The 27361-nt window shown below is 39.9% G+C and overlaps 1 protein-coding gene across 3 annotated transcripts in view; it reads left to right on the top strand.

The window, feature by feature from the left end:
* The first annotated feature begins 2305 nt into the window (after nucleotides 1–2305).
* The window catches only part of OSBPL1A (oxysterol binding protein like 1A), a 203308-nt gene continuing 178252 nt past the window's right edge, over nucleotides 2306–27361 (top strand). The window contains exons 1-4 of one of the 3 annotated variants that reach the window (XM_063076423.1): nucleotides 2306–2390; nucleotides 17288–17410; nucleotides 24205–24290; nucleotides 25144–25218. In XM_063076423.1, coding sequence (XP_062932493.1) covers nucleotides 17290–17410; nucleotides 24205–24290; nucleotides 25144–25218 — 282 coding nt within the window. In that variant the 5' untranslated portion in view covers nucleotides 2306–2390; nucleotides 17288–17289. Of the gene's footprint in view, nucleotides 2473–17287; nucleotides 17411–24204; nucleotides 24291–25143; nucleotides 25219–27361 lie in introns of all 3 variants that reach the window. The other 2 variants (XM_063076422.1, XM_063076424.1) reach the window with 2 other exon arrangements.

The raw sequence follows: 27361 nt of genomic DNA, 5'->3' as shown, positions 1-27361 counted from the left end.
AACTCCACTGTCCAATATGGTAACTGTTAACCACATACGGCTTTTTAAATTTAAATTACTTTAAGTAAAATAAAAATTTAAACCTTCAGTCACAGTAGCCACATTCGAGTGTGCATTAGCCACATCTGGCTAGTGGCTGCTGTACTGTACAAGACAGAATTATAGAATATCTCCATCATTGTAGAAAGTTCCATGGGACAGTGGTTTTCTAGAATAAAAATTGTTACACCATCATTGTGTTTTACCTGTATTAGTCTATAATAAAAATAACAGGGATCTTTTCCTAAATACTCTTTATGTAAATGCCAAAGAAAGTCCTGTAAAAATACAGTAAATTAGTAATCCTACCAAGATTGGAACTTCTCTTATTGATAATTGTAATGATTAATACTTGATCCTCCTATTGGCTAGGATCTGTTTCTCATTTACAAACTGAAGAAGAGAGTTGCAAAGTGAAAATCATGAATTTAGGTAATTAAATCACCACAGTGAGAATGAAGGCTTTCATGGAATCACATGGAAAATTATTTCAGTAGTCAATTTTTATTTTGGCTCTGAAGATGGTTCACTGTCCTTAGAAAATAAGCCCTGAGGTTTCTTCTTTTCAAGGTGAATATGACTGCTTAGTTACCACACACTTTGCAGTTGAAGTATTGTGCTAGTCAAGTGCCTGTTGTACTAAAAATGATCATGCTAGCCTACAATACACAAGCAAGGCTGCTTGTGTTCTTCAAAGACATCATTCTGAAGAATCTGCCACATGATGTATCTCATGTTGTGCAAAAGAACATGTTCATGAAATACATTTGGAACATTTAAGAAAGTAGAAAAAAGTTTTCATATGCTTTTAATTTCCTCTTTTTAGTTACGCATGAATCTTTTTAAAAAATGAAAGTTGTCACCAAGTTGAAGGGTTTGGATCCCTGTACTGGCCAGCCAAAAAACAAAACCAAACATAAACAAAGTTGTAATTGTACTAGAGTTTGAACCTTCTCATTATACTATGTTCTGCTGAAGTTCAGAAAACCAAACCCCAAAGTATGGTGTTTTGACATGCTGAGTACTTTGAACTAAAGGAGATTGGAAGGTCTTAGATGCAACCTCAGAAGCAAAGTCTCAGTCTCTGACCTTCTCCTGTCCGCCTGTCTCCCATCCCTTCTCCTCCCCTGAAGGGAGTCATAGAAACCAGAATTCCTCTTCCCCAAGGCAGGCTATAAAAACTACAGCCTCTCCCCCAAAGCAAGCCACTAAACCTAGAAAGGTCACTCCGTCTTCCCTTGAAGACCCGCATTCCAGAGGAGGAAGTAAAGCTGCACAGAGAGACCAGGAAGAATCAGGGCTTCTCTCCCTCAGTCTATTACTTCAGATCATACCCTTTTGTCCAATCACATTTCTATAAGGCTGTCAGTTCTTCACCAAATCTCAGCATAAAAACAGTTTTTCCTGGGTCTTTGGGTCTTCATTTCTGAGGGCTCCAGTGTAATGTAAAACTTTGATAAAGAAATTTATCTTTTCTTTCGTTAACCTGCTTTTTGTTATTGGCATATTTGTTAAGGCATGACCCTTAGGATGGGGAGAGAAAGGATCACACCTTTTCGCCCCTACAGCGCTAACTCCTCTGGCTAGACCGTTATGCATCCAGTCTGAAGAAGTGGGCTCTTTATGAAAGATTATTTGATGGGGGGAGGAAGTGAAGGAAATTTTGTAAACCTTTATGCATCCCTCACTCACATCTATCTTATAAAGTTTATATGTGTAGGCCATTTTAAGGCCATGTGAGAAGCAAAAGGGGTGTAGGTAATTCACACTGCCAATTAAGTTCCCATGGGTCAAGTCGCAACCAAAGCAAACAAGAAAACAAAATCTGGCCAGCTGGGTGATGTATTTGTTTAACAAAAGATTTCCAGAGTATTAACCCGATATTTACATTTTGCTTGGCTCTGAGGGCTTCCTCTCCCGGACACTGGAAGACCTTGGGTGTCCCGCAGGTAGAGCCCGCCCCATCTGGGTGTGGTGGGCGCAGCGCGACAACTTTGCCCCTTCCGGTAGCCACTGGCAAAGCCAGGAACCTGTGTCGGTGGTCCAGGCCGGACTGGAGGGGGCGGGGGCGCGGGCGGGGCGTGCCGGGGGCGGGGTCCCACGCGCCGGTCACGTGTCGGGTCCGGCGCCAACAATCCGGGCGGGCACGCGCGCGCTCCCGGGTAGGAGCGGCGCCATCGTGCTCCGCCCGGTTCCCGCGGCGGGACCGCGGAGTACGTTGTTCCGCCCGGCGCTCTGGGCTTGCGAGCCAGAGTCGGGTAGGCGGCTTCATCAACGTGGGGCGGGCCGACGGGAAGCCTGCGGTTGTGGCCCCAGCCTCGGGAGCTCTGGGAGTTCGGGTGACCGCGTAGGTCAGTTTCTCGCAGTCATCCCGCGCGGAGTCCGACGCCGGTACCCGTGTGAGCCGGTTCCCGCCGCCTGGTGCTCGGGGAGGTCTGTCTGCGCCTGGTGGGGGGTGGGCGCTCGTCTCCCCGGCGTCTCCGGGGATGATCAGGGTCGTGGCGCGGCGATGCTGGGCTCGCAGCCGGAGCTGGCTGCTCCAGCGCTGCAGGAAGTTAGTTAACAGTAACAAGTTAATGGCATTTGTTGCAATTCCACTCGGGGTGCTGCGACTTCGTGCTGGTGCCACATGCATCACTTACCAAGTCTGCAGCGGCGTGCTTTCGGTGCTTTCGAGTGTGCATCGTAATTTTTAGTCTCCTAACAAGAGGAGGATTGATTCACAGTGGAAGTCACGCGTTGTTCATGTGACCGTTCTCACAGTGTACCGCGTGGTCGGTTCACCAAGCGTGAAAGAATGTCGAAGTGGATTCAGAAACAGTATGATAGATGCAGCTGCACAGTAGGAACATGACTTATTCACTTACCCCGTGGCCCTAATGATTGGCAGGAGGCGTTGACAAGATTATCCTGGTATGGTTAATATCAGTTTTCAGTTTTTTAGTCAGACAGTATTGTGAAATTGGACTGTTGGTAGTGTGATATTAAGTTAACTTATACAGGCTGCTCGAATGTTGCAAATGTGGCTATTAGGCTTTTGCGGATAGTTGGTAATGTAATTAAATCAGCTTTGAAATCAGTGATGTGTTTTCCCTGAAAACGTCACTCTTTGCAGTGTAGGAGATGTATTTTGGATATAGTTGGGAACATCCTCATATTTGGAAAGTACTTTGTTGATTTGTTTTGAGGGCTAGCAGTGTTCAAGTTCTAACCCTGATACGAATTTTTTTGAAGCAGTGTGGTAGATATAAATTCCGAATTCCCCAGCTGAAAGTGTAAAGATCCCTCTATTACAGAATAGTTACAAACTTCTCCCTCTTATCCCCTAAATCTAAACTACTAGGTGGGCTCTATCTACAATTTACAGAATTGTATAAGTTGTATAAATTTATAGTAAAAATAGAGAAGACTGTCAGTAACATTCCTTTTGAATTCTATTATCTTTTCATTTCTCCCAGGCAGAGGAACTCTCCTGCAGCATTGAGCAACTGCTATTCAAAATAGGACTTTATTGTCATAAATTGTGTAATCTGAAGCACTTGTATCTCAGTCTAGGATTTTGTGAAGGTTATTTATCAGATGACATTTACCAGATATCTCATTGTAAATCAGCAGAAATTTGTGATGGGTGGCTAATCCTTGTCTCTAGAGGCTGCTCACTTTTGCAGGTATTATTTAAGCAGTCCTTAGACTTGTTATTCAGAACAGCCAGACATTACTTCTATAAAAATAGTCCTCCGTTTAAAACAAAGGGAAATGACACTGTTTTAGAACCATCAGCTAGGTAGAATACAGCCAGTCTCTTTTGAGTGATAACATAGTGGTGTCTGTTAAATACATTAAAAATATTCTCCTTGTGGCTTTATTTTACTTACAGATACATCTGTATATTTGATCATATTACTTTTAAGTTGGACTTCTGCTGTGGCAGTTTCTTACCTGTTGACTCTACTAGAAGCTGAGCTTTTATACAGTATGTGTATTCACTGAGGAAAGTAGTCAGTAGAAAGCAGAAATCGGCTTAACTAATAACCTGCAGAGGACAGAGGAGTATGATAGCAAGTGCGCATGAGGAATTTAAAATGGCTGGGAAGGGGCTGAGCCCGTGGCGTACTCGGTAGCGTGCTGCGCTAGCAGCGCGGCGACGCTGCCGCCGCGGGTTCGGATCCTATATAGGAATGACTGGTGAACTCCCTGGCTGAGCGCCGGTCACGGAAAAAAAAAAAAAAAAAAGGCTGGGAACCTTGTCAGTTCTTTCAAGCTGGGTACAGTGGCAATCACAACTTTATTGATGACGTAGTAAATTCATTGCAGTTCTAGAAAGAGGGCAGGTTTTAGCAGTGTAGGCACCAGCTTATACCAACATTCATTGATGAAGTTTCAGAAGACATGCTGCCATGCACTCTTGTCGGGAAAATGAAATGGATAAATGGTCAGGGTACCTCAGATATTCGGTATCTTGCCGAGCATTTGATGTAAATGATAACTGCATGTGTGCCCAGGTGTTCCTTGGCTATGTCTGTGGATGCCCGTGGATGTTCTTGGGTTGTCCGACTTAAATATAAAGGACAAACGGCTCTGATCCACAGTGCCCCCCCGCCCCCGGGACGCCCCTGGCCGGGGGGGGGGGGGGGGGGTGCAGCGCGGCACAGGGAGGCTGCTACTGCTGCTAAAGGCTGTTGCTACAAGCTTTTGCTGCCAGGGCCCCCGGGATGCTCTGGGAGGCCACTGCCACTGCCACTGCTACTGCTGCTGGAGGCTGCTATAAGCAGCTGCTGCTACTGCTGAGGACTGAGCTCGCTTTGTAATGAACCTTTCAACTCTGCCAACAGCTCCTGGGATCTTCCCTAATTACCTAGCTCACAACCTGCATGTGAGGGGTCTGTGACCCAGCCTGGCACGTGGCACGTGAAGGGTCTGGTGACCCAGCCTGGCACCTGAGGGATCTGTGACCCAGTCTGTGCAATGGGTTTGGAGGGTCTGAGCCCTAGCCTGACAACTCTGTACAGTATATTTTTGTGATGATATATGGTGTCATATAATATCTTATGTGATGTTCTTGATTCCTGGAAATGTTGAGTTTTTCCTCATTCAGTGACCTCTTCCACCAATATTGTATTGACACTGTCAGTGTTAAGGTGCTATATGAGGTTGGCAAGTGTAAGAAATAATTTTAATGTCATTAGTAAGAGGATATACTAGGTCACTCGCTTGGTCTGAGTTCTTTCATTCATCAGCCTGAAAGTAGGAAATTACTATATAGTGAAAACAGTCCTTAACTGTACATTTTCCTGTCATGTGACAATGGAAAGTAACCACATGTTTTTATTTTGTGTTTAAGATTTCCTTTTAAAGAGAAACTTCTATGATTCATAACTGGTCAATATTATTAAACATGAGTTTAATTCAGCTTGAAAGATAATTTTCAAATGTGAAATAATGGAAATAGGAACATTTTAAATGTGTTGTATCTAAAATTTAAGGAATTTTATCATTGAAAGGTAAGTTCAATCAACCTCCTGTTAGTATTTTTTATTACTAAAATTTGGTTTATCTAGTTTGTGGACTTCTCTTCCCTTTGCTTCTAAGTACTCACCCTGTTTTAAAAAGGTAGTTAATAGTTTTCAGACCCTATCAAGCTGAAAATTCAAATCAGGTGCATTTAAAAGTTAGTTCTTGATTGTTGAAGCAGACAAAATTATAGCACCTGAAGTTAATTTAAACAATTTCATAACACAAAGCCATGGAGCTTATTTAATTTTTACCAATTCTAACAAACATTAAAGTTTCCAACTGAATATAGAATGATAAATACCCAGTGAGTAGCATTGGTCTTTTATTATTTCTGTATGGCATCAAAGTCAGTGTGGGTACAAAATATGAATGAGAAGGTAGTGTAAATATGTCAAATATAAAGTGAATAATAGTTTGGTGTAAACATTTTACGGTGATTTCAATGGTTTACAAATTGTAGTATGACATATTTCAATTACAGCCAGTTCTCTATCATTTCTCGTCCAGAAGAGTGATGTTCTTTATCAGGACACAAAAACTTACTGAGGAAGTTAGAAAAAAAGTTTTATTGAATTAAAAATCAAGTGGTTTTAATTTTGTTTTATAACATAAAATGACACAGGTGAGTGCTTCCTAAAACAGACTGTATAATTTTCTGTGGCATTCCTTAAATTGCCATGTTTTGGATATCTCTTTTCAGTTAATAAATCTGCTTACAATGAGGGGATGAAACCGTAATTCAGATTCAGCTTTCTCATTATTTGCATAGGAACAGTAACTAGAATCCGTAGTCTTTAATTTTAGAGGATGTTGAAGCAAAACACTTCAGTCTGTATCTGTAAGGAAATTTTATTTTATTACTTTTTAGAAAATTAATTAATAATTTATTATTAGTGACCTTGGCATAAGGAAATTTTAAGGAGGCATTTATTAGGTTTGCAAACCAGGGCAGACTACCCCTCAAGGAAGGGAAAGTCTGCCCACTTGTGGTTAAAAGCAAGAGGTTTTTGGGCTGGCCCATTAGCTCGGTTAAAGTACTGGTGTTATAACACTAAGGTCCAAGGGTTCGGATCCCTGTACTGACCAGCCACCAAAAAAAAAGGGCAGGAGGTTATGATAAAAGTATAGGAGAGTATAAGTAGTAAACAAGACTCCAAATATTGTTTTAAAACATAATAAGTGACTACATTTTTGATCAGGACAATTTTGATCTATAGAACAAAGTTAATTGTTTTTATGGTACCCAGTCAAATGATTACACCTATCTTTGTCTGAACAGTGAGTTTCCTGAAGTCAGTAAATTTAAGTAAAAGGTCAGTTTCTTAGGCCCTGAGGAACAATTTAAAATTCGGGTATGGAGTTACTTCAGTTCTTTCTTCAGTTCTCCTTTCTGGCCTCTTTTCAAGGAAGAATTGAATCTTGTGAAATATATAGCATTATTTCACCCCATGATTAGAAGATCTAGATTCTGGTTGTGGCCCTACTATCATATACTTGGCAAGTAACTTTACCTTTGTGCTTTTCAGTTTCTTCAACTCTAAAATCAGAGTGTTAAGTTAAATATGAATCTGTGTACCAATGTTGTATTTCTAAAGCAAGCAAAGAAATGTGTTTAATTTCATTATCACAAATGTCACAGTTTATATATATACACGTGTGTGTGTGTATATATATATGTACACATAGGTATACGATTGCATAAGAGACCCTATTGAATGTTTGCTAGGAACTAATAAGATTTAGAGCAAAATTTTATTTTCTTGCCATTGCCATGTTTTTACATAGTCACTTTAGTTCTTTATACTTTCCTGTAATTAAAAGCATATAATGTCAGGAAAAAACAACACCGTTGTGCAGCTGGCTACTTTGGAGTACAGTGTCAAGCATACTACATTTCTTTAAATGTTTTTAAGATTTAGTTTATAAAATATATGTATTTGTTCATAAACACATTAAATTTTTCTCACTATTCACAAATACAATGTATTTCAAATATTAATAATGTGATACCAAACAAAATTAGTATCTGAGAATCTTTAAAATAATCAGAACATATAGTTTTAACAATTTTTGGATAAGTAGGCTCCCTTTGTCTTCATTAATAGTACTGATGCTATTTGGTAGTTGTGAAAGACATATTTCAGATGCTTCCTGATTTATTTATTTTTTTTTCCCGGTAAAATATACAGAACATAAAATTCACCAGTTTAACCATTTTTAAGTGCACTCTTTGGTAGCGTTAAGTACACTCACACTGTAGTGCAGCCTTCACCACTGTCCATCTCTAGAACTTTTTCATCATCCCAAACTGAAACTCTGTACCCATTAAACACTCCCTGTTCCTTCCTCGCTCCCCCAGCCTCTGTGGTTACCACTGTTCTACTTCCTGTTTCTATGAATTTGACGACTACTACTAGCTATCTCATAGAAGTGGAATCATATATTTGTCCTTCTCTGTCTGATTTCACTTAATGTGTTCAAGGTTCATCCATGTTCTAGCATGTGTTAGAATTTCCTTCCTTTTTAAGGCTCAGTAATATTCTGTTGTACCTGTATAACACATTTACCCGTTCATCTGTTAATGGCCACTTGGCTTGCTTCTACCTCTCGGTTATTGTGAATAATGCTCCTGTGAACATGGGTGTAACAAGTATCTGATTTCCTGCTTTCAGTTCTTTTGAGTGGAATTGCTGGATCATATGATAATTCTTTGTTTAATTTTTTGAGGAACTGCCATACTTTCCTGATGTTTTATGAGGTGCTGTTAAGTGTTGTTGTATGTATGACTGAGTGAATTTAGTCTGGGTGTCTTTGAATTTTAACTTTTGAAATTTCTTTAAGAACTCTGTTCCTGGAAGAGGACAGACACATCATTAAATATTTTGATTTTCTGGTACTCAGGTGAATTAGCTCCGATTGTTGAACTTATCTTTGAGTTCTGTAGGAACTTTGTACTTTGATTCTGTAGATTTTAAGCTGGAATTATAAAGAAAGGTATCAATTCAAATTATAGAATAACAGACTCCTGACCAAATTTAACAAGTCATGATGCCGTTTAAGCTACATGTTTTAGGGTCTCTGTCTAGATCTCAGAATAGTTGAGGCCACAGAACTTAGCTACTATATTAAATGAAAATTTAGTGGCATAGCTGTCAAGTATAGGCATCAGTTTAAACAAGTAATATACAGGGTCTATAAGACAACAAAATATAAGCTTGCTTTCCACAGAATTTAAAATTAGAAGCTTAACTTTCCATAGTGGACCTTGGAGGAGAAAACATTAGGCAAAAATGGTCTCTAGTTTCGCAATTTTTGAAGCTCAAAATGTTTTTGTCTAGTTAATTCCTTGAAAAACTTCTCATGGTCATTGAAATTTTGTTAATAAATCTAAAAACAGAGCTTGGAATTGCATGAATATGAAAAGAGCTGCTGAAAACCATCCACAAAGTGATCATGAAAAATACTGTGTTTGCCGATAGGGTGTTGCTCAAATCCATTCTGACCAGCAGCTGCATTAAGGGTTGCTTGTCTTTTTCTTTTGACAAAAAGGAAAAAAAAGCACTTTTCTGTAGTAAGCCTTCATGATTCAAAAGAATGTTTAAAAAAAAATCTGTTCGGGCCGAGCCGGTGGCGCACTCGGTAGGGTGCTGCGCTGAGAGCGCGGCGACGCTCCCGCCGCGGGTTCGGATCCTATATAGGAATGACCAGTGCACTCACTGGCTGAGTGCCGGTCACGAAAAAACGACAAAAAAAAAAAAAAAAAAAAAAAAAATAAAAAAAAATCTGTTCAACATGTGAATTTGGATGATTCTTTGATTTAAAAAAAATCATTTTTAAAAGGTAACTTTTAATCACAGAAATTAAATCATTTATAAATTTGAATTACATCAAATTAAGCAAAGAAGTAGTTATACTCCTAAATAATTCTGGAGTTTGTATTTTTAACAAGTTCTTCGTTCTTTAGTATGATTTTAATTTATTTCCTGTGGCGTATTAGAAACATAAACTATGTTTTTAGTTAAAGGTGTATTATAAGGCATCGCCTGTAGGTCTTCCTATATAGGGAGTCGTAATTGCTTTGTTTTCAAAGAACTCAGTCCCCGTCTGACTGTCTGTCCATCCATTCATCTGGTTAACTAATATTTGATTGCCCACTGTGTTCTAGGCATCTTGCTAGGTACTAGGGATATAATGGGGGACATAATAGACATGGGGCCCTTGTTCTAATTGAGTTTACAGTCCAGAGACAGCCAAAGAACTGACCACCTGAATACCTACAGACTGACATATTGTGGCAAGTGTAAGATGCTGTGAGGTCTTATAAAGGGGATGTAGCTGATAGTGCGTATGGAGTGGGTGTCAGACCTCTCTCCAGAAATGTGGATTGTAATTTACTTGTACACTTGTCTTCTCTACAATATTAACAAGTTCTCCTAGTGTAAGGCCAGGTTTTATTCGTTAGTCTGTCGTCAGAGTTTAGGACAATGCCTAGGTTGTGGTTGGCCTTCAAGTAAATGTTTATTGATTCATCTCCTTGTGTGATGTTAGAGATAGGGAAGGCGATGTGGCTCTGGTGTTGATAGGGAAACTGCAGCCTCTTGTGGATGTCACATTGGACACCTGCCCAGCCTGTGCTGGTGGGATGGCTACCTGAATGCTCACGTAAGGAATGAGGCTTTGATACTAGTGGGTATTCGGAATACATCAGTCCCCCCTTATCCAAGGGGTATATGTTCCAAGGCCCCCAGTGAATATCTGAAACTGTGGGTAGTACTGAATCCTATATACTTACTCTTTATAGGTCTGCATGGACAGCAGCGGATTTTTAGCTGTGATGGTTCTTAGATGAGGAAAGAAATTGTGATGACTAGTTTTATGCCTGGGTTTGGAACATTTGCTTAGTAGTTTCTTTGTAGCATAGATGAAAGGAACATAAAGATCATTTTATTATGCTTATCTAATTAATACTGCTAACATCTTAAGAAGTTTACTCAGTTTTTAAATTACGGATGTTTTTGGAGTTGTGCTGTCTTGGATGTTAGGGCACCTGGGAAATTATTTTGCAATAAACATGTATTTTTACTGTTTTCTGCTCTTAGTGATTAGAAAATGATTTGTCTGTGGAGGTAAGTTTTAAATGTATGCATGGTCTTTATACAACCATTTCCAAGAGGAGATAAGAGAAAGTGCTAGTCCCCTCCCCACCCCTACCACCCTTTTCTAAAGTAATAAAAGTTTAGAAGGAAAAAGTAGCAAAAATGCCTGTTTACATTTTGGAATTTATCCTTTAGGTGTTGCTTATTTGATTAAATCCAAAATTTCATAATCAGAAAATCTTTAGTCTGCTTGGCCTACACATAGAATGACGAGTTTCAATGCATGTGGTGTCAAAATTGCTTTGAAAATGAGATAATGTGCAAATTGCTTTAAGAATATTTTTTAGTCAAGCAGGTCTTAAAACCGATACCTATGGGATTTAGGCATTGGGCAACACAAGTTGTTGTTTTTTCCCCATCTTGGTGAAATTTGGTGAAATTTGTGGCCTTTTTCCATTCTTAATTTTAGAATAAAATAATCTTTATTATTTTTTTGATGTCTGTGACCCATTTTTTCTCTCCCACCATCCTGTCTTATAGGAAGAGAGTCCTCTGTCCTGCTAAGGTACCTACAAATCTATCCCCCTTCTTGTTCTGGAAATGGGTAGCCATCAGATGGGAGCTTTTCCTGTGGCTACCCCCCCGTCCCTTTAGCCCTTGTCATCCTTCTTGCCATCTCTCCTGCCCTCCAGGCCAGCTGTGGTGCAGTGCGCCTCCTCCTCTTCCAGGCTGTCTTTCACTTGGGCTTTTTATCCACCTACTTCAGGTTCCTCCTGGATCTTGTTCAGTCCCTCATCCCTCCCTGTATGCCGAGGTTTTCCTTGTCCTTGCTCTTGCCCACACACAGCTTGTAAACATGCCCAGGTATCTAATGTCCTAAAGGTAAAGCCATCACCCCTTTAGAACGAAGTTGCTTTGAAGGAGTGTGGTACACTCTCCTTTTTATTCCTCATTCACTCCTCAGTTAATGACAATCCTTTTTTTTTTTTTTTTTTTTTTTTGCCTCTATCATTTCCACTGGAAGTATTCTTGCCGAGTTCATCAGTGGACTTCTGTGTACCAAACCAGTAGGCGTTTTCAGGCCTTGTCCTTCTTGCCCTTTCTTTGGCATTTCATACACATCCAACCCCCTTGACTCACATTCCTCCCTGGTTTCAGTGTGACCACCCTCTTCTGTCCCTCCCCCAACCCTTAGTTATTCTTTGCTGGCTCCTCTTCACTGGCCTCCTCCTCCTTAAGTGTTGGTCTTCTCCCAGCTAGGGGTCTCATTTACCCCTGTGATTTTAATGAGCATTTACATGCTGATAACTCCCACTATTTAAATTCTGACCTACAACCCCTCTCTTGTGCCCAAGTTCTTATTGGACATCTCCATCTCAATTTCCCACAGGAATCTTAAACTACCACGACCCAAATAGAATCACATCTCTGCCCCAAATTGTTTCTTTTCTATCCCATAGTTTGGTTAATCTCCCTGTTATTAATCTAGTTGTCCAGGCTAGAAACCTTGTTTACCCTTGTGATCTTGGTGAACTGCTTTATTCTTAAGTACCAGCTTAAATTTCTCCTTCTCTGTAATTCCTTCCAGAACTAATGCAGGCAAAGAGCTAACCACTCCCTTTCTCCTCCCTGCAGCCACTGTCCCTTGTACATTACTGTATTCGACACAAGTTGGGTGGTTATTGTTTGCATGTTTGCTCTGTTTCTGGAGGGCAGGGACTATGTTGTCCACCCTTGTACCTTCAGTGCCTATAGCAGCCCATGCCATTATCTGGTATTCAAGAAACATTTGTTGAGTAAATTTTAATCTCAATCCCAGCCCTTATGAGCAACTGTTGTAGTTAATATATTACAGTGGACTGTTTAAGTAGATGATAGATTTACTTTTATCCTTTTTATATTCATTGTACAGAAATTGAAGAATTTAAGAACAAATTTCTTTTTTTGTGTAAGCCCAATGTGGTGAGAACCTAAGGATAATGTTATAGAAAACTTCTAGGACGTTTTGAAGATACTTACTTCAAATAGTCTTTATTCAGTTTTTAAAAGCATGAAAAATATTTTGTTCTGTTTTTGGTGGCTGGCCTGTAGGGGGATGAAAAGAATATTAAATAAATATTTTTTGTGTAATATGCCAGCAAGTCTAGACTGTCACTTCTTTTTTAATGTACTTGACTGACTGAAAACATATATAAAATCATCTGTGATAAAATGCCTATTTAATTAGACATGAAGATTTTTTGTTTTAATCTTCAATAACTTACATTTTCTTATTATAAAGAAATGCCTTTATATTGTGGGAAGTTTAGAAAATACAACTATCGGGCCGGCCCTGCAGCTCACTCGGAAGAGTGCGGCGCCGTTAGCACCGAGGCCGCGGGTTCGGATCCTATATGGAGATGGCTGGTGCGTTCACTGGCGGAGCGTGGTGCAGACCACACTGTGCCGAGGGTTGTGATCCCCTTACTGGTCAAAAAAAAAAAGAAAAAAGAAAAAACAACTATTGAAAGAAAACATTTAATACCATTCATTATTTTACCACAGGAATAACCAGTTAACATCCTGATGTTTTTTTCTATTCTTTCTCTCTGAATATATAGAACACATACAGAGATTATACTCTGTAGAAACCATCTGACCTAACAATATATTGCAATTCCATAGTTTTAGAGATTCTAATATAACATTTTTAATGGTTTTATAGTATTCATTTATGTGAAGAAACCCTTATTGATGGACCTTTGATTTTTTTTCTTTATAAGTAATTCTACAATGAATATAAGTATTGTTAAAATTTTTAAATGATTAGCCAAGTATTTTATTATTTTAATAAGGATGTACATGTGAATGAATGCAGAGGTGATTAACATAAAAGCTGATTAGCAAGTTGTGTGGTGAAAAGGCATTATGATCACTGGTAGGTAAAGTCTTCCAGGACAAAGATTCTTCTGTTGGACAAACTTCAGTTTGGCTTCCGAATTTTCTGCTGGGCCCATCTGTTCACTTCCTGGTCAATTCCAGTCTTTAGCAAAGAATCCCACCAAGTCAGTTTAGCAAAAACCTTGTGTCCTCTGTGTCTGATCACCCTCCATACCTGGTCAGTTCCTCATCCTCCATCATCCCCAGGTGGTGTCTGATCGCCCCAGCCTGGCTTCAGCAAGAATCCTGTTCAGTTTTGTTTTTTTTGGTTTTCTTTGGTGCGGCTGGCCAGTACAGGGATCTGAAACTGTGACCTTGGGATTATAGGGCTGTGCTCTAACCAACTAGAGAATCTTAAATTGGTTTAGCCAGAACCCTCCTTCTCCCTGATGTTTCCTGTTAGTAATTTTCCATCCACTGCTCCCCATTCTGCTTTTTGGCTATAAATTCCCACTTGCCTGTGTTGTGTTTGGAGTTGAGCCCACTCTCTCTCCCCCTCTGCAAGACCCCATTGCAGCGGTCCCTATACCTATCGCGATGGCCCTGAATAAAGTCTTCCTTACTGGGCTTTAACAGATATCGTTGAATAATTTTTTCTTGGGTAGTCAGAGTCTGGGTTTGGCTCTGTTGATAAGCACCCTTTCGAAGGGAAGCTAGTGAGCAAGGCCTCGAGCAAGTGCTGGGAACTGCCTCACCCAGTTTGGTCATTTGTCATGGCTATAATAGGGACCAGGTCTGGGCTTCTGGCTGGCAGGAATTTGTTGGGGGAGTAGGCTGCTCCTCCTCCTCTTCTGCTCTGAGCTCACAGAGGCCAACCCGTAGTTCTCAGGTACAGGTGGAAGCAGAACACTTCTGACAGATGGAATGAGTACTGTTAGCTGATCAAGCAGCAAAACTCAGAGGGCAGGAACATGACTAGCTGAGTATGGATGAGGTTTAGGCCAGGTACACAGCTGAATTTCAGGAATTTCCTTTCACTCTGGGGATTCCTTTTGCTAATTTCCTGTTTCCCACATCTTCCTCTTTCTTAATTTATGAATTTTGGTAGGCTATATCCTCCGGTAGCTTCCTAAGAAATGACGCATTGGAAGTAAATTTGCATCCTTGTGTATCTAAAAATGTCTTTATTCTATCCCTACTTATAATTGGCTGGTTATAGAATTTGGGGCTGGAAATAATTTTCCTCCAGAACTTTTGGGCATTGCTTTATTGTTTAGTTGCTTATGTTGCAGTTGAGAAGTCAGAATCATTCTTATTCCTGCTCTTTTGTTTATTACCTGATTTTTTTCTTCCCTGGAAGCTTATAGAATTTTTTCTGTTTCCAAAGTTTTAAAATTTCATGATGATGTGCCTTAATGGGGTCTCTCTTGTCTGTAGACCAGAAATTTTCCAGTATTGGGCTCTCATCGGGCCTTTCAGTTCTGTAACATTTTCTTGAATTGTTTATTTTCTCCCTCTTTGTTTTCTTTTTCTAGAACTTCTGTTATTTGGATGAAAGACCTCCTGGACTAGTCCTCTTAATCCTCTTTTTTCTCTTATTGTTTGTAATTTCCCCTTCCCTCTCTGCTCCTCGGCAGGAGGTAGAGGACTGGTTGGGTCCTTACCTGCACAACCTTCTTCTCCTATTTTCATAACAGCTTAATTTAGGGGATATTCTCAACCTTATTTTATAACGCTTCTAATGAACTTTTTATTTTTGCTATCATTTTTAATTTCCAAAATTCTTTTTTCTGCAACTTTGTTTTTTAGAATAATATCTTGTTTTTGTTACAAGTTGAATGTCTTTTACTCTCTAAGTATATTAGTTTTTATTTTCTAGCCTTTTCTCTGATAAAACAACAAAAAAAATCTGCTCTGACCAGGTCAGCTAAACTGTAGTGCCTTGGGAGATCTGGGATAAATCAGTAGTCATGTCTCATGTCCTGTAAAACGTTATCATAAGACCATTTTAGTTTTAGAAGCAGATGTACTGGCACCAGAAGTTGAATAACAACCTATTGAATAACATTGAATAACAACAATGCTTCTTGTAACCCTTACCCTAGATGGCTGCATGTAGGATATAGCCTAGTAACAATCCCAAATCTATACATCATCTACAACCAATAGAAAAACTGATGTAATGATTAGAAAGGGGCTGTCCTCTTCCCTCCCCTTTTATTCTCCCCCTTTGTGTGATTATAAAATCCTGAATTCTGCTAACCTCCTTTGAAGCGCATTCCATGGCAACTTGGCTGTGTGCCTTCCGGGATTGCAGTTTCTTAAATACACTCAAATATAAACTCCTTACTGTATGTATTTGGCCTCAGTTTCTTTTTTAGGTCAACATCTCTAAATAATTTGTTTTCTCCAGGTTGCTTTTTTCCTTGTTTGCTTTTGGCCTCTGTCTTTCATGTTTAAAAGTGAGGAACTAGAAAGCCGATTGGAAACTGAGAAAGTGGGCGAGCCCTATTGATACGAGTGTCACTGTGAGGTTCATCTGGCTTGGCCATTTGCAGGGTGCTCTTGGTGTCTCTTCTTGGAATAAAGCCTGGCTTGTCAGCATTAGGAATACTGGTGGGGGAAAAGGGCTGGAGGTCCTGGTGTTTTACTCTGTGCAGGCTGCTCTGTTTTGAAACCATGCGTTCTGCTCTGTCTTCCATCCTCCAGCCAATAGACCATCTCTTTTAGCCTTTCTAGAGGATATATTTAACCAGTTCCCTGTTGATGGACATGGAGTTGTTTCTAACTTTTCCACTCTTACAAATAATGTAGTCTTTATGAGCATACTTATAAAATAATCTCATAATCTCATGTAAATATTTCTGTAGGATAGATTCCTAGAAATAGAGTTGCCTGGATAAACTAAGTGGTGTATGTGTATTTTGAAGTTTATTTGATATTGCCAAATTGTTGCCTCTCTCTGTAACATGTGAAGGATTGTGTGCATTTGTATTCATATTAGCGTTTTATAGCACTGTACCTTCCTGTTCATGCCAGCATTGGGTATTGAGGTTTTTTTTTGGGGGGGTGGGGGGGTTGTTACTGATTTGGTGGACAAAAAAATATCATTTGTGTTTCATTTATTTGTAATTATCTGATTATTAGTAAGAATGAAATTTGTATTTCTTTTGGGAATTGCTATTCATATGTTTATCCATTTCAGCATAAATGCTTTAAATTTAGTTGTAATTTTCTCTAGTTTGGGACTTATTAAGAAAATAGAGAAAAAAGAAATTTATTTGTTATAGTCACTTTAGGGTCTTTATCTATAATTTATTTTTTGTATTCAGAATAGTTTTTTGCACAGTTTTTGAATGTGTTAATTTACATTTCCTTCTCACAATGTTTCTCTGTGAATGGCCATATTTTAACTTTATGTATAGTTATTTAATGTCGTAATAGCTGTTTGTGTAATACTATGTATTTGACAGAATACTTTCATATACATAATTTTGCAGCAGCTCATGAGGTTAGTTGTATTTTGTAGTTGAGGAAACTAAGTCTCTGAGAGGTTAGGAAACGTGCCCAAATGTCTGTGCGCTTCTTGGATAAATAATACAAAGGGCAGGGAGTCTAAGGCTCAAGGTTGGCCAACTGATTCATTTAGTTAGTTCTCGTTATCTGTCTTATTGGCTGCAAAATGAAGATGGGTCTTTCCCCTTTCTGTATTAGTAGGTAACATCTAAAAGCTAATTATGTTCTTAGATAATAGCTGTGTTATTATTTTTTTAATATAGAAATGAACACAGAAGCAGAACAACAGCTTCTCCATCATGCCAGAAACGGCAATGCTGAAGAAGTAAGGCAGCTGTTGGAAAACATGGAGAGGAATGAAGTAATTGCTGATATTAATTGCAAAGGTAAGCTTTGAATGGGTCTTTAAGCTTTTTCTTATGAGTCCGCACTATTGTGTTATTTATTTAACACTAATCTTTTGGACCTTGCACATAGTAAATCTCCATCTCTTGTCCTAGGAAGAACTCCCACAAGATTGAGTGAAACATTTATCCTAGTCCCCTCTAAGTCAGGGAAATCGAGATACATTCTTAAAATTGTTATGGATTATAAACCTTACAAGCTACAAGGGTGTCTCTGAGCCCACAGTATGCATTCTTTGGTAACTTTTTTCCTTCTCAAAGACATTGCAGTTGAACTAGCAGTTTTGAGTGTTTACTGTATGCCCAACATATAATGTACCTTGGAGATAATGATTAAGAGGCAGACAAGAACCCTGCCCTCATTGAGATTAGTCTACTAGATTAATAGATGAGACCAGTCTACATTACAAAATATGTGCCAGGATATGGAAGTGCAGGTGTCATGGGACCATGGAGGAGAGGTATGTAACCGGAACTGGAAGGATTAGCGTTTTGGAGGAAATGATTCTAAGGTGATATGTGAGAGAGTGTGTAGGAGTTAACCAGGTGAAGAGGGAGCAGAAAAAGGTTCAAGGCAGAAGGAACATGATGTGCCAGGGCCTGAGGTGAGAGGCAGCATAGAGGGGCCTGCAGGCTGGAGTGGGGAGGGGGGAGTGAGGCTAGGTGGGTAAGTGGCACCCAAATGATAATGTGCCTTGTGTAGTGAGGTTGCAAATATATTACAGCCTTAGACTGAGATGTGCGGAGAAATAGAATTTTTTTTCTAAAATGGCTCTGGTATTTTAACAAGCCCCTCACACATTCTGGGAGGTGGGTGGGGGGAGAGTAAATATTAGTCTTTGGGTACCTCAGTCTTAGTAGCCCCCCCCCCTTTTTCTTTTGACTGGTAAGGGGATCGCAACCCTTGGCCTGATGTTGCCCGCACCACGCTCAGCCAGTGAGTGCACCGGCCACCCCCATATAGGATCCGAACCTGCGGCCTCGGCGCTACCAGCACCGCACTCTCCTGTGTGAGCCACGGGGCCGGCCCTTAGTAGCCCTTTTAATAAATGCTTGGTCTCCCCTAAATTGGCATTTAAGTGTAAAGGTGCGTCCTGCTTGTTTGTGCAGTGGAGGCAAGGTGTCCTCAAAGCCATGAGGTCGGCTTTGGTTCCTCAGTGACACTTGTCTTCCTAGTGCTCCTTAAGCGTTTGTAGCTGGAATGAAGCTCAGGTACAGAGTCAAACCAGAGCACTCAGTTTGTCATACGATATAGGTGGTGCTCCATGGCTGTCTCAGGAGACTCATGTTGGCTGTTGTTGGATTTTTTCACTGTGAGCCTGTCACACCTTCCTCTGGCACCTGGCCTTAGCTTGCTGGTTCAGCTCAGCCACATGCCTGTTCCTCTCTTGGGAGGGTAGACTGTGGGAACTTAGTGACATGTGGGACCTAGAGCAGCTCTGGTTAGCCAAAATTTAGCCTTCCCTCTAGGTTCACTACAGAGTTTGCTTTGATATGTACACCTTGCAGGTGGGTACTAGGATAGGAGGCCTGCCAGGGGATCTTTTCTTAGCATCCCAGATGCAGCTTGCCTGTTCTCAGTTTCCCCTCAATTTATCTCACTTTCTGGACTTAAGTTCAGGAGCCTCATGTCTCATCTTCTCCTTTTTCTCTCCCCTAGTCTTTTTGTCCCCAAAAAGGCAGATTTCAGACAGATATTTTATTCTTCTTTGTCACGTTCTCTTCTTGTCCTAGAGCAACAAATCTCATGGCTTCACCCTTGGTGGGGAAGAAACTGTGATCTGAGTTGTCTGGAAACTATAGTCTGAGCTGTCTGAAGGAATTTAAAAATTTCTCCCCATCCTTCAGCAAAAACTGGCTCTTAATTTTTACCTCAGGATTCTGTTTTGAATGTGGTAATCCTTAGTGACCCTTTTCTGTCTACCCCTCCCACTTCCACTCATGCCTGCCTCAGGCTAATTAGTGGAAAGTCATCTACTTGGAAATATAAAACTGAGAAATATATGTTAATGTTTTTTCAAAATTTTACCTCCTTATACCTGTCAGTCAGACTTTGTCTTAAGGGCAATTTGAAGGGTTTATGCAGAAGAGTGACATAATCAGATGACATGCAGTTCTCTGACCAAGGAGGGGTGGGCAAGACTGGATGCGAATAGTATTTCCTTCCATGTGGGAATTCCTTCCTGGCATTCTTTGGTTTTCTTTTCTTATTTGTTTTTTCACATTCTGAGAAATTGGGAAAATGATATAAAGTACTATAACTCTCCTGCAAGAATTAAAGCTTAACAATCAGCATAGAGATGTTACTGGTTGGAAGAAATCCACTGATGTCAGGTTGAAAGGGGGAGAAAGAAGCACTGCCATGCAGAGGTGATGAAAGTTAAGGTCAACATTTCTAGGGCCTAGGAAAGGAGAATCTAATTAGTTCTGCCTGTAGGTGTTGCCGTGTTATAAGTGTGTGCTTACAGTTCTATCTGTTGTTAATGTGAGTTATTCTTGCAAATATTAATTTATACATAGTATGCGTAGTATACTTTATATAAATTTTTTTTCTTTTGAATTTAATTGACCCATAATAATTGTATGTACTTATGAAGTACATTGTGATATTTGGGTACATTTATACAGCATGCAGTGATTATATCAGGGTATTTAAGCATATCTGTCACGTCAAACATTTGTCACCTCTTCATGTTGGGAAAATTCAAAATTCTCTCAACTAGCTATTTGAAGTTCTACAGTGATTTGTTGACTGTAATCTCCCTGTATTGCTATAGAACACTAGATCTTATTCTTCTCATCTCTACAGTTGACCACCCTCTATTGAGCACCCTCTCCCTGTGCCCCCCAGTCTCCCCACCCATCATTCTCTAGTAATCACTATTCTACTCTCTATTTCTATAAGATCAACTTTTTTAGCTTCCACATGTGATTGAGAACATGTGGTATTTCTCTCTGTGTGCCTGGCTTATGTCATTTAACATTATATTCTCCAGGCTCATCCATGTTGCTGTGATTGGCAGAATTTCATTCTTTGTTATGGCTGAGTAGTATTCCATTTTGTATACGTACCACATTTTCTTTATCCAGTCATCTGTTGATGGACATTTAGGTTGATTCCAGCTTTTGGCTGTTATAAACAGAGCTATGATGAACATGGGAGTGCAGGTATCCTTTCAACATGATGATTTCCTTTCCTTTGGGTATATACCCAGTAGTAGGATGGCTGCATCATATGGCAGTTCTGTCTGTGGTTTGAGAATCTCCATACTCTTTTCCATAGTGGCTTACTTTATATAAATTCTGTGAGTGATTATCTAAGAAATAATAAGTTGGAAACAAAATAGGTATTTATATTGGCCATCTCAAAAAGATTCTGTGTAGTGCTGTCACTTTGCTAGGAGGTCCGAATGTGAAGTTATTTGAATATTATCCAATAATACTAGTATCTTCTGGTGTTTTCCAGTATTTAAAAATTCTATATGTATAGGGTACCATTCTTTGTAAATACTCCAAAACTTAATATTTCTTATTAAAATGTATTACTTTTTAGATGTCCGTGATAAGTAGCAAATATATGAAGACTGTATGAAGCGTTTTAGGACTAATTTAAGATTTTGGACATTTTGATTTCTTTATTCAGAATCCCATTTGGAAACATTAGATGTGAGGAGGCCAGTCCAGAAGCTGTTATAGTAAGTTAGAGAAGACATTGTGGGTTGGGGGTGGGGCAGGGGGGCAGAAGCAGTAGGGATGAAGAAAAGTAGATGCAATTAATATTTAGGAGGTAGGATTAGTAGCACTGATGGCGGGGAGGGGACCGTGAGAAGGAGAAAGCAGGAGGAGCTGCTGATGTTCGGGGTGAATGATGGGGCAGTCGACTGTGACACATGCGTGGGAGGAGAATGGGTGGGGTGGTGTATGTATGTACATAGGATGAAAGATACGTTTCACTTTGTGCTCTGAGCATGCAGTGCCCTTGTGTCCTCCCTGTGGAGGTGTCTAGTGGAGAGGTGCAAGTGCACATACTGGATTTGGAGTCAACAGAATGTAAACAAAGCACTGGGAGAGTGACAGCAAATACCATTTTTGAAGTTACTAGTAATGGACTAGTCAGAAAAAACAGAGCTGCCAAAGGATTCTGAGAAGTGTCAGAGATGTGAGAGTGAACCCACAGAGTGTGGGGCTGTGGCGGATCATGGTCCCTGCTGTCCCTGATGGCACAGCGGTAAAGGGAGGTGGCAGCTGAAAGGGGTCCCTGGAATTCGGTGACAGCATTTACTGATAAAAATTGAGGAGTGTCAGTGACATGGTGGGAGATGAGCCTAGTCTGCAGTGGGTGGGTAGTTGATAGGAAGGAACGAGGTGGAAGAACCCAGTAAAGAGTAGAAATGGGAAGGGACAGTGAGGAGGATGGTAGCTGGTAGGGAGTGTGGGGGTGGGAGAAGGAGTTTGTTTTTGCTTGTCAGATGGGAGACTGCAAAGTTTATCTGTTCCTTCCTATTAGCAGCTGAAGAGGGAGAGGTTAGATATAGGAGGAAAAGGAGTGCCTCAGAAGCAACAAGGGGTGGGATCCAGGATCCAGGAACAGCAGTTGGTCTTAGACATCAGGAGGGAAGGGTGACAGAATGCACATAGGTATCAGTAGGGTGGCAGATCTGGTGCCGGAAGCCCAGGGGATTCTATGAACGCTTCTGTTTTCACTATGAAGCTGAAAGATGTCATTTGCTGTGGGAGCAGTGTCTGGGTAAAAGGCATGAGTCAAAATAGTGAAGGATTGAAACACCCTTTGTGGAATATAGGAGAGACACCTGAACAGGGTGTTATGAAAAGGGTTGCCCAGCTGAGGTGCGGAGTCTTGACTTTACGGTGCCATAAATACAGCTTCTGCTATTTTTCCTTACCATTGTTTAGCAACCTAGGTGTGGTTATAGAGAAACTGTGCTAGTGTATTTATCAGGCTTTAGGTTTTTCTGGGCTGCTGTGATAAAGATAGTGAAGCAAAGATATTGACAAGAAATGAAGTGAGGGATCAAGGAATATATGCCAGATTTAAGATTTCATGTATTTACATAATGAAAGCGATTAAAGAGCAGAGGGCTGAGTAAGCTGAGATCAAGTCTGGGGGAATACTTGCATGAACAACCCAGAAAGTTGGGAGTCTGTGGGAAGGTGGCTCTCTGTGTGGTGAGTCCAGGGATGATGATGGCACACAGGCTCTGGCTCCTGCAGAGAGCACCTGACATTGAGCAGAGGCACAGTTTGTGAGATCTGGAGGAAACTGAGAGACCTGGGTGTTGAAGAGGCAGTAGACCCCCCCCCCCCCAGGTTGGTGGCAGGATTTTCAGTGGCGAGAAAGGCTGTGTTGTCCAAGGTTACTTGGTGAGGGGTATGCCACTGGGAGGCTGGCAGGGAAAGCATTTGAGGGAACTGTGGCTTATGAGAGAAGTCTCAAAGGAGGGGTTGTAGTGTGAGTGAGGAAGTCACTGACAGAGTGGCAGTGGGCTTTCATTCAGACAGTCACACAGCATCTATCCAGGGAGGTACAGTGGCAGTGCAGGGCTGGGGGCAGTGAGGGGGCATTACTGTCATCAGGAAGAGCTGTTTCACTTAAGAACAGAAGGTAGAAGAAATGTTGAGTGAAACGGACTAGGCTGTGGGGTTTATTGACTGTAATTAGGGCTCCAGAGTGCACACATTTGGGAGGAAACAGATGAAGAAATTGCAGACTGTCACAGGGCACTGGTGGCAGTGGTAGTCCCTTGGGGAGTTGTTGGGGACTAACAACTGGATATGCCGAGGTTGGTGGCTGAAGTTTCTGTTGGTTCAGAACCTGGAATCCAGGAGCTGAGGGCAGGACGTAATGCAGGTGAGCGCTACCTTCGCTTTAGCCATCGCAGGTGAAGTGCTACTTTGATTTAGCTGTAGCAGGTGAGCGCTACCTTCGATTTAGCCATCGCAGGTGAGGTGCTACTTTGATTTAGCTGTAGCAGGTGAGCGCTACCTTCGCTTTAGCCATCGCAGGTGAGGTGCTACCTTGATTCAGCTGTAGCAGGTGAGCACCATCTTCGCTTAAGTTGTCATACCACAAGCTCCTCCAGAATGGCCTCTGAGCACTCTTCAGGGGCTGGGCTTTGGGAATCTGCTAGGGCTTTTATCCTCTCCGGCCCCATTTGTAATTGTGGTAAGCTTTAGGAGCTGTCTCAGCTCTGAGCTATAGTGCCCCTATCTTTTTGGCTATATTGAATTATAGTTTTAATTTTTGCAGTGCTCCATTGTTTTACATCTCTCCTTGGCTCTACTGCTAGGATCTGACATTTCATTGCTTTTAACATTGGTTCTTATTATCTTGTTGGACTCTGTCACTCTGGTAATGCAATATCCTCATTAACTAAAATTTTATCTGAAGCAAAGTCTCCATTTTCAGTTACTATCTGTAGAACTAACAGCTTACCAAATGCTGCAGGAAATAGTCTTTATAAGTTACTAGAGATCACGTAGTCCAAATGTGACTCCCATCATATCTCCTTCCAGCCTTTTAGAGATGAGGACATTGAGTCAGAAAGGTGGCACTGGATCTGGGTCTTGTGACTTCTAGTATACCCCACTGGTACTTCCTGCTACTACGCCACATCTCTTGCCTTTCCCTCATCACACTGCAGTGTGAAGGACAGCCATTGTCCACGCTATTGTAGTAATACATGAGGGAGAAATTCAGTTTATTGTAAAATTACCTAAATAACATCTAAAAATACCTTATGTTTTTCCATTTTTAGGAAGAAGTAAGTCTAATTTGGGCTGGACACCTCTTCATCTGGCATGCTATTTTGGACATAGACAAGTGGTCCAGGATCTGTTGAAGGTCTATTTATAGCTTTAATTTTTTAATGTCTGTAATAAATATTGCTATTATGGAAATTATGAAAGTCTTAGAAAAGCCACCTGAGCCACCATGGCTTATTTAAAACAATAGCTCATCACTAAAGACACTTAATTGTTCTTTACTAAAATGAATTAGGTGAGCCTGATTAATTAAGATTCTTTTTTAAAAATTATTTGAATAAATTAGATGGGCCTGATTAATTAAAATTTTATTTTTTTAATCATTTGAATTTTACATTATGGGCTTTTTAGCAAAAGTGGACATATTAATTAATGAAGATATTATTTTCAGTTTTATGAGCATGACAGTTAAAAAAAAACCCAAAGTTCATTCTAAATAATTCATAAATAATGTCATAATCTCTTAATGAGCACTGTACAATTTTAGACCTCATATTTCTCAATACTGTAATGAATAATTTTTCACATATTGATATTTCTGAAATTGGGTGTATCTTAAAATTCATTGTACATTTAAATGGTGGCATTTTTGTTTTTCCTGAAAATGTTAAATTAATGGGGGAGGAGATATGGTGTTTCATTCAGAGACACTTCTCCTTTTTTAATATAATTGCTTCTAAAGTAAAGTGAAGGTATGTAGATTTTTAAAGAAAAGTACCTTTTTCTTCTTCTACCTATCAGATAGATTTTTACCTTTCAGGAAACCTGCTGTTTACTTTTAGTATGAATTGAGTTTATTTTTAGTAGTGACAACTAAACAATATTAACTATTATTTTAATTTTTGAAATCTTTAATATATTTTTAAGGAATTATTTTGACCTTGGTATATTCTCGATATGTGGAAGATATTTAAAGTTTTCATGTTTACTAGGCTGGTGCAGAAGTGAATGTGTTAAATGACATGGGAGACACGCCACTTCACCGAGCTGCCTTTACAGGACGGAAGGTGAAAATCATTCTGTGTTCAATGTTTGTTAGTGAAATATTTGGAAGAGCAATCGCCAGTATTTTCTGTGTTATAACCATCTGACCAGTAACTGAAAAAAGCCACACAAAAAAGTGTATGAACCAGCACTTTTTGAGTTGGAAAGTAAGGTCAAGTACTCAGGTCATGAGACTCCCATTTTGTAGCATCCCTAATAGGAGGTTATTCAGTCTCTGTGTACTCCAGCAATGGGGGAACTCTTGATTATTCCTTTTTTAAAAAACAGCTTCATTGACGTATAATGTACATTGCATAAAATTTGTCTACTGTTAGTGTACATTTCAGTAATTTTTAGTACATTTACACACTTGTACCACCATCACTACAGTCCAGTTTTAGAACATGTCTGTCACCCAGAAAGTTTCCTCATGCCTGTTGTTGACATTCATTCCCTGCTCCTCTCACAAGCCGCAGGCTATCACTGGTTTTTCTTTCTGTAGATATTTGCCTTTCTTAGAAATTTCTTATAAATGGAATCATATAAACTTTTGTGTCTGGCTTCTTTAACTTAGCATTATGTGGTCGAGTTTCATCCATGCTGTGGTTTGTTCCTTTTTATAGCTGAATAATATTCTACAGTATGTTTAATACCACATTTTGTTACCTGTTTACCACTTATTAAAAAAGCTGTCTTTTTCCCATTATATTGCCTTGGCTCCTTTGTTGAAAATCAATTGACCGTCAGTGTTAAAGGTTCTGGATTTTCTATTCTTTTCTTTTGATCTGTATGTGAATCCTTACACTAATTTATTATAGTAGCTTTATAATTTGGTTTTGATATTGGGTAGTGTAAGTTCTCCAACTGTGATCTTTAAAAAAATTATTTTGGCCCTTCTTAGTTCTTTGTATTTCCATTGTAAATTTTAGGATCATCTTGTCAATTTCTGTAAAAACTCCTATTGGAATTTTGATAATGATTTTGTTGTCTTGAATCTGTAGGTCAATTTGGGGAAAATTGCAATCTTAACAATATTGAGTCTTCCAATCGATAAACATGAAATGCCTCTTTAATTATTTAGATCTTCTTTAATTTTTCTCAGCAATGTTTTGAAGTTTTCAGTGCTCAAATCTTGCACTACTTTTGTTAAATTTATTAATTGGCCTTGCCTTAATCTGTGGAATCTGGAATCAGTCTGGCCAGCTGATATCTCTGCTCAGTTTAAAAAAAAAATTTTTTTTTTTTGGTGGCTGGCTGGTACAGGGATCTGAACCCTTGACCTTGTCAATTAAAAAAAATTTTTTTTTAAGATTTTTTTATTCTTTTTTTTTTTTCATTGTGTATGTTTATGGGGTACAATTTATTGTTTCAATACGTGTATATATTGCATAATGATCTATTTAGAATAGCATATCTGTCACTGAAATATTTATCATTTCTTTGTGTTTATAATATTCAAGATCCTCTTTTCTGGCTATCTTGAAATATACAATATGATATGATTAGCTGTTGTCACCCTAGGGCACCAGAACTTATTCTTCCTAACTGTAACCTTGTACCATAGTTTTGTAGGGTTCATCCCTACATCTTTGTATTTTAGCGGTCAGCCAGTGTTTGGGTAGCGATGGGTTCAAATACTCAGTTCCATAGGGCTTCTACTCTCTGCCTGTGGATCTGTATGTAGGTGGAGAGCACTTTCAGAATTAAGGCATTTCTTCTGCCTGTGCTCTGACTTTCTGCAGGGCCCTTTCACCTTTCTCCCCTGTGCATATGGAGTTTCCTATTAGTTGGGTGTACATGAGAGCCTTACCTATACTGTCTCTTGTTCTTTCATTGCCAGGGTCTTTCTGTTAAGTTTCAGACTATTTTACCATTGCCCTATGAGGCAGGCAGCTAACGACCCTCCAGAGATGTCCATGTCTTAATCCCTGAAATCTGTGAATACGTCAGTTGCATGGCAAGGGGAAGTGGAAGTTGCAGATGGAATTGAGGTTGCTAGTCAACTGACCTTAAGATAGGAAAATTGTTTTAGGTTATCTGGGTGCGTCCATTGTAATCACAAATGTCCTCAGAAGTGTAACGGGGAGGCAGAGGAAGAGTCAGAGGCAGATGGAGAGGTGCCTATGAGAGAACAGTTAGAGAGATTGCAATGTTTCTATAAAGTGA

The sequence above is a fragment of the Cynocephalus volans genome, chromosome 13 (assembly GCF_027409185.1).
Source record: "Cynocephalus volans isolate mCynVol1 chromosome 13, mCynVol1.pri, whole genome shotgun sequence".
NCBI classification, from domain to species: Eukaryota; Metazoa; Chordata; class Mammalia; order Dermoptera; family Cynocephalidae; genus Cynocephalus; species Cynocephalus volans.
The sequence above is the reverse complement of the archived record's forward strand: the minus strand, read 5'-3'. Positions and strand labels throughout refer to the sequence as shown.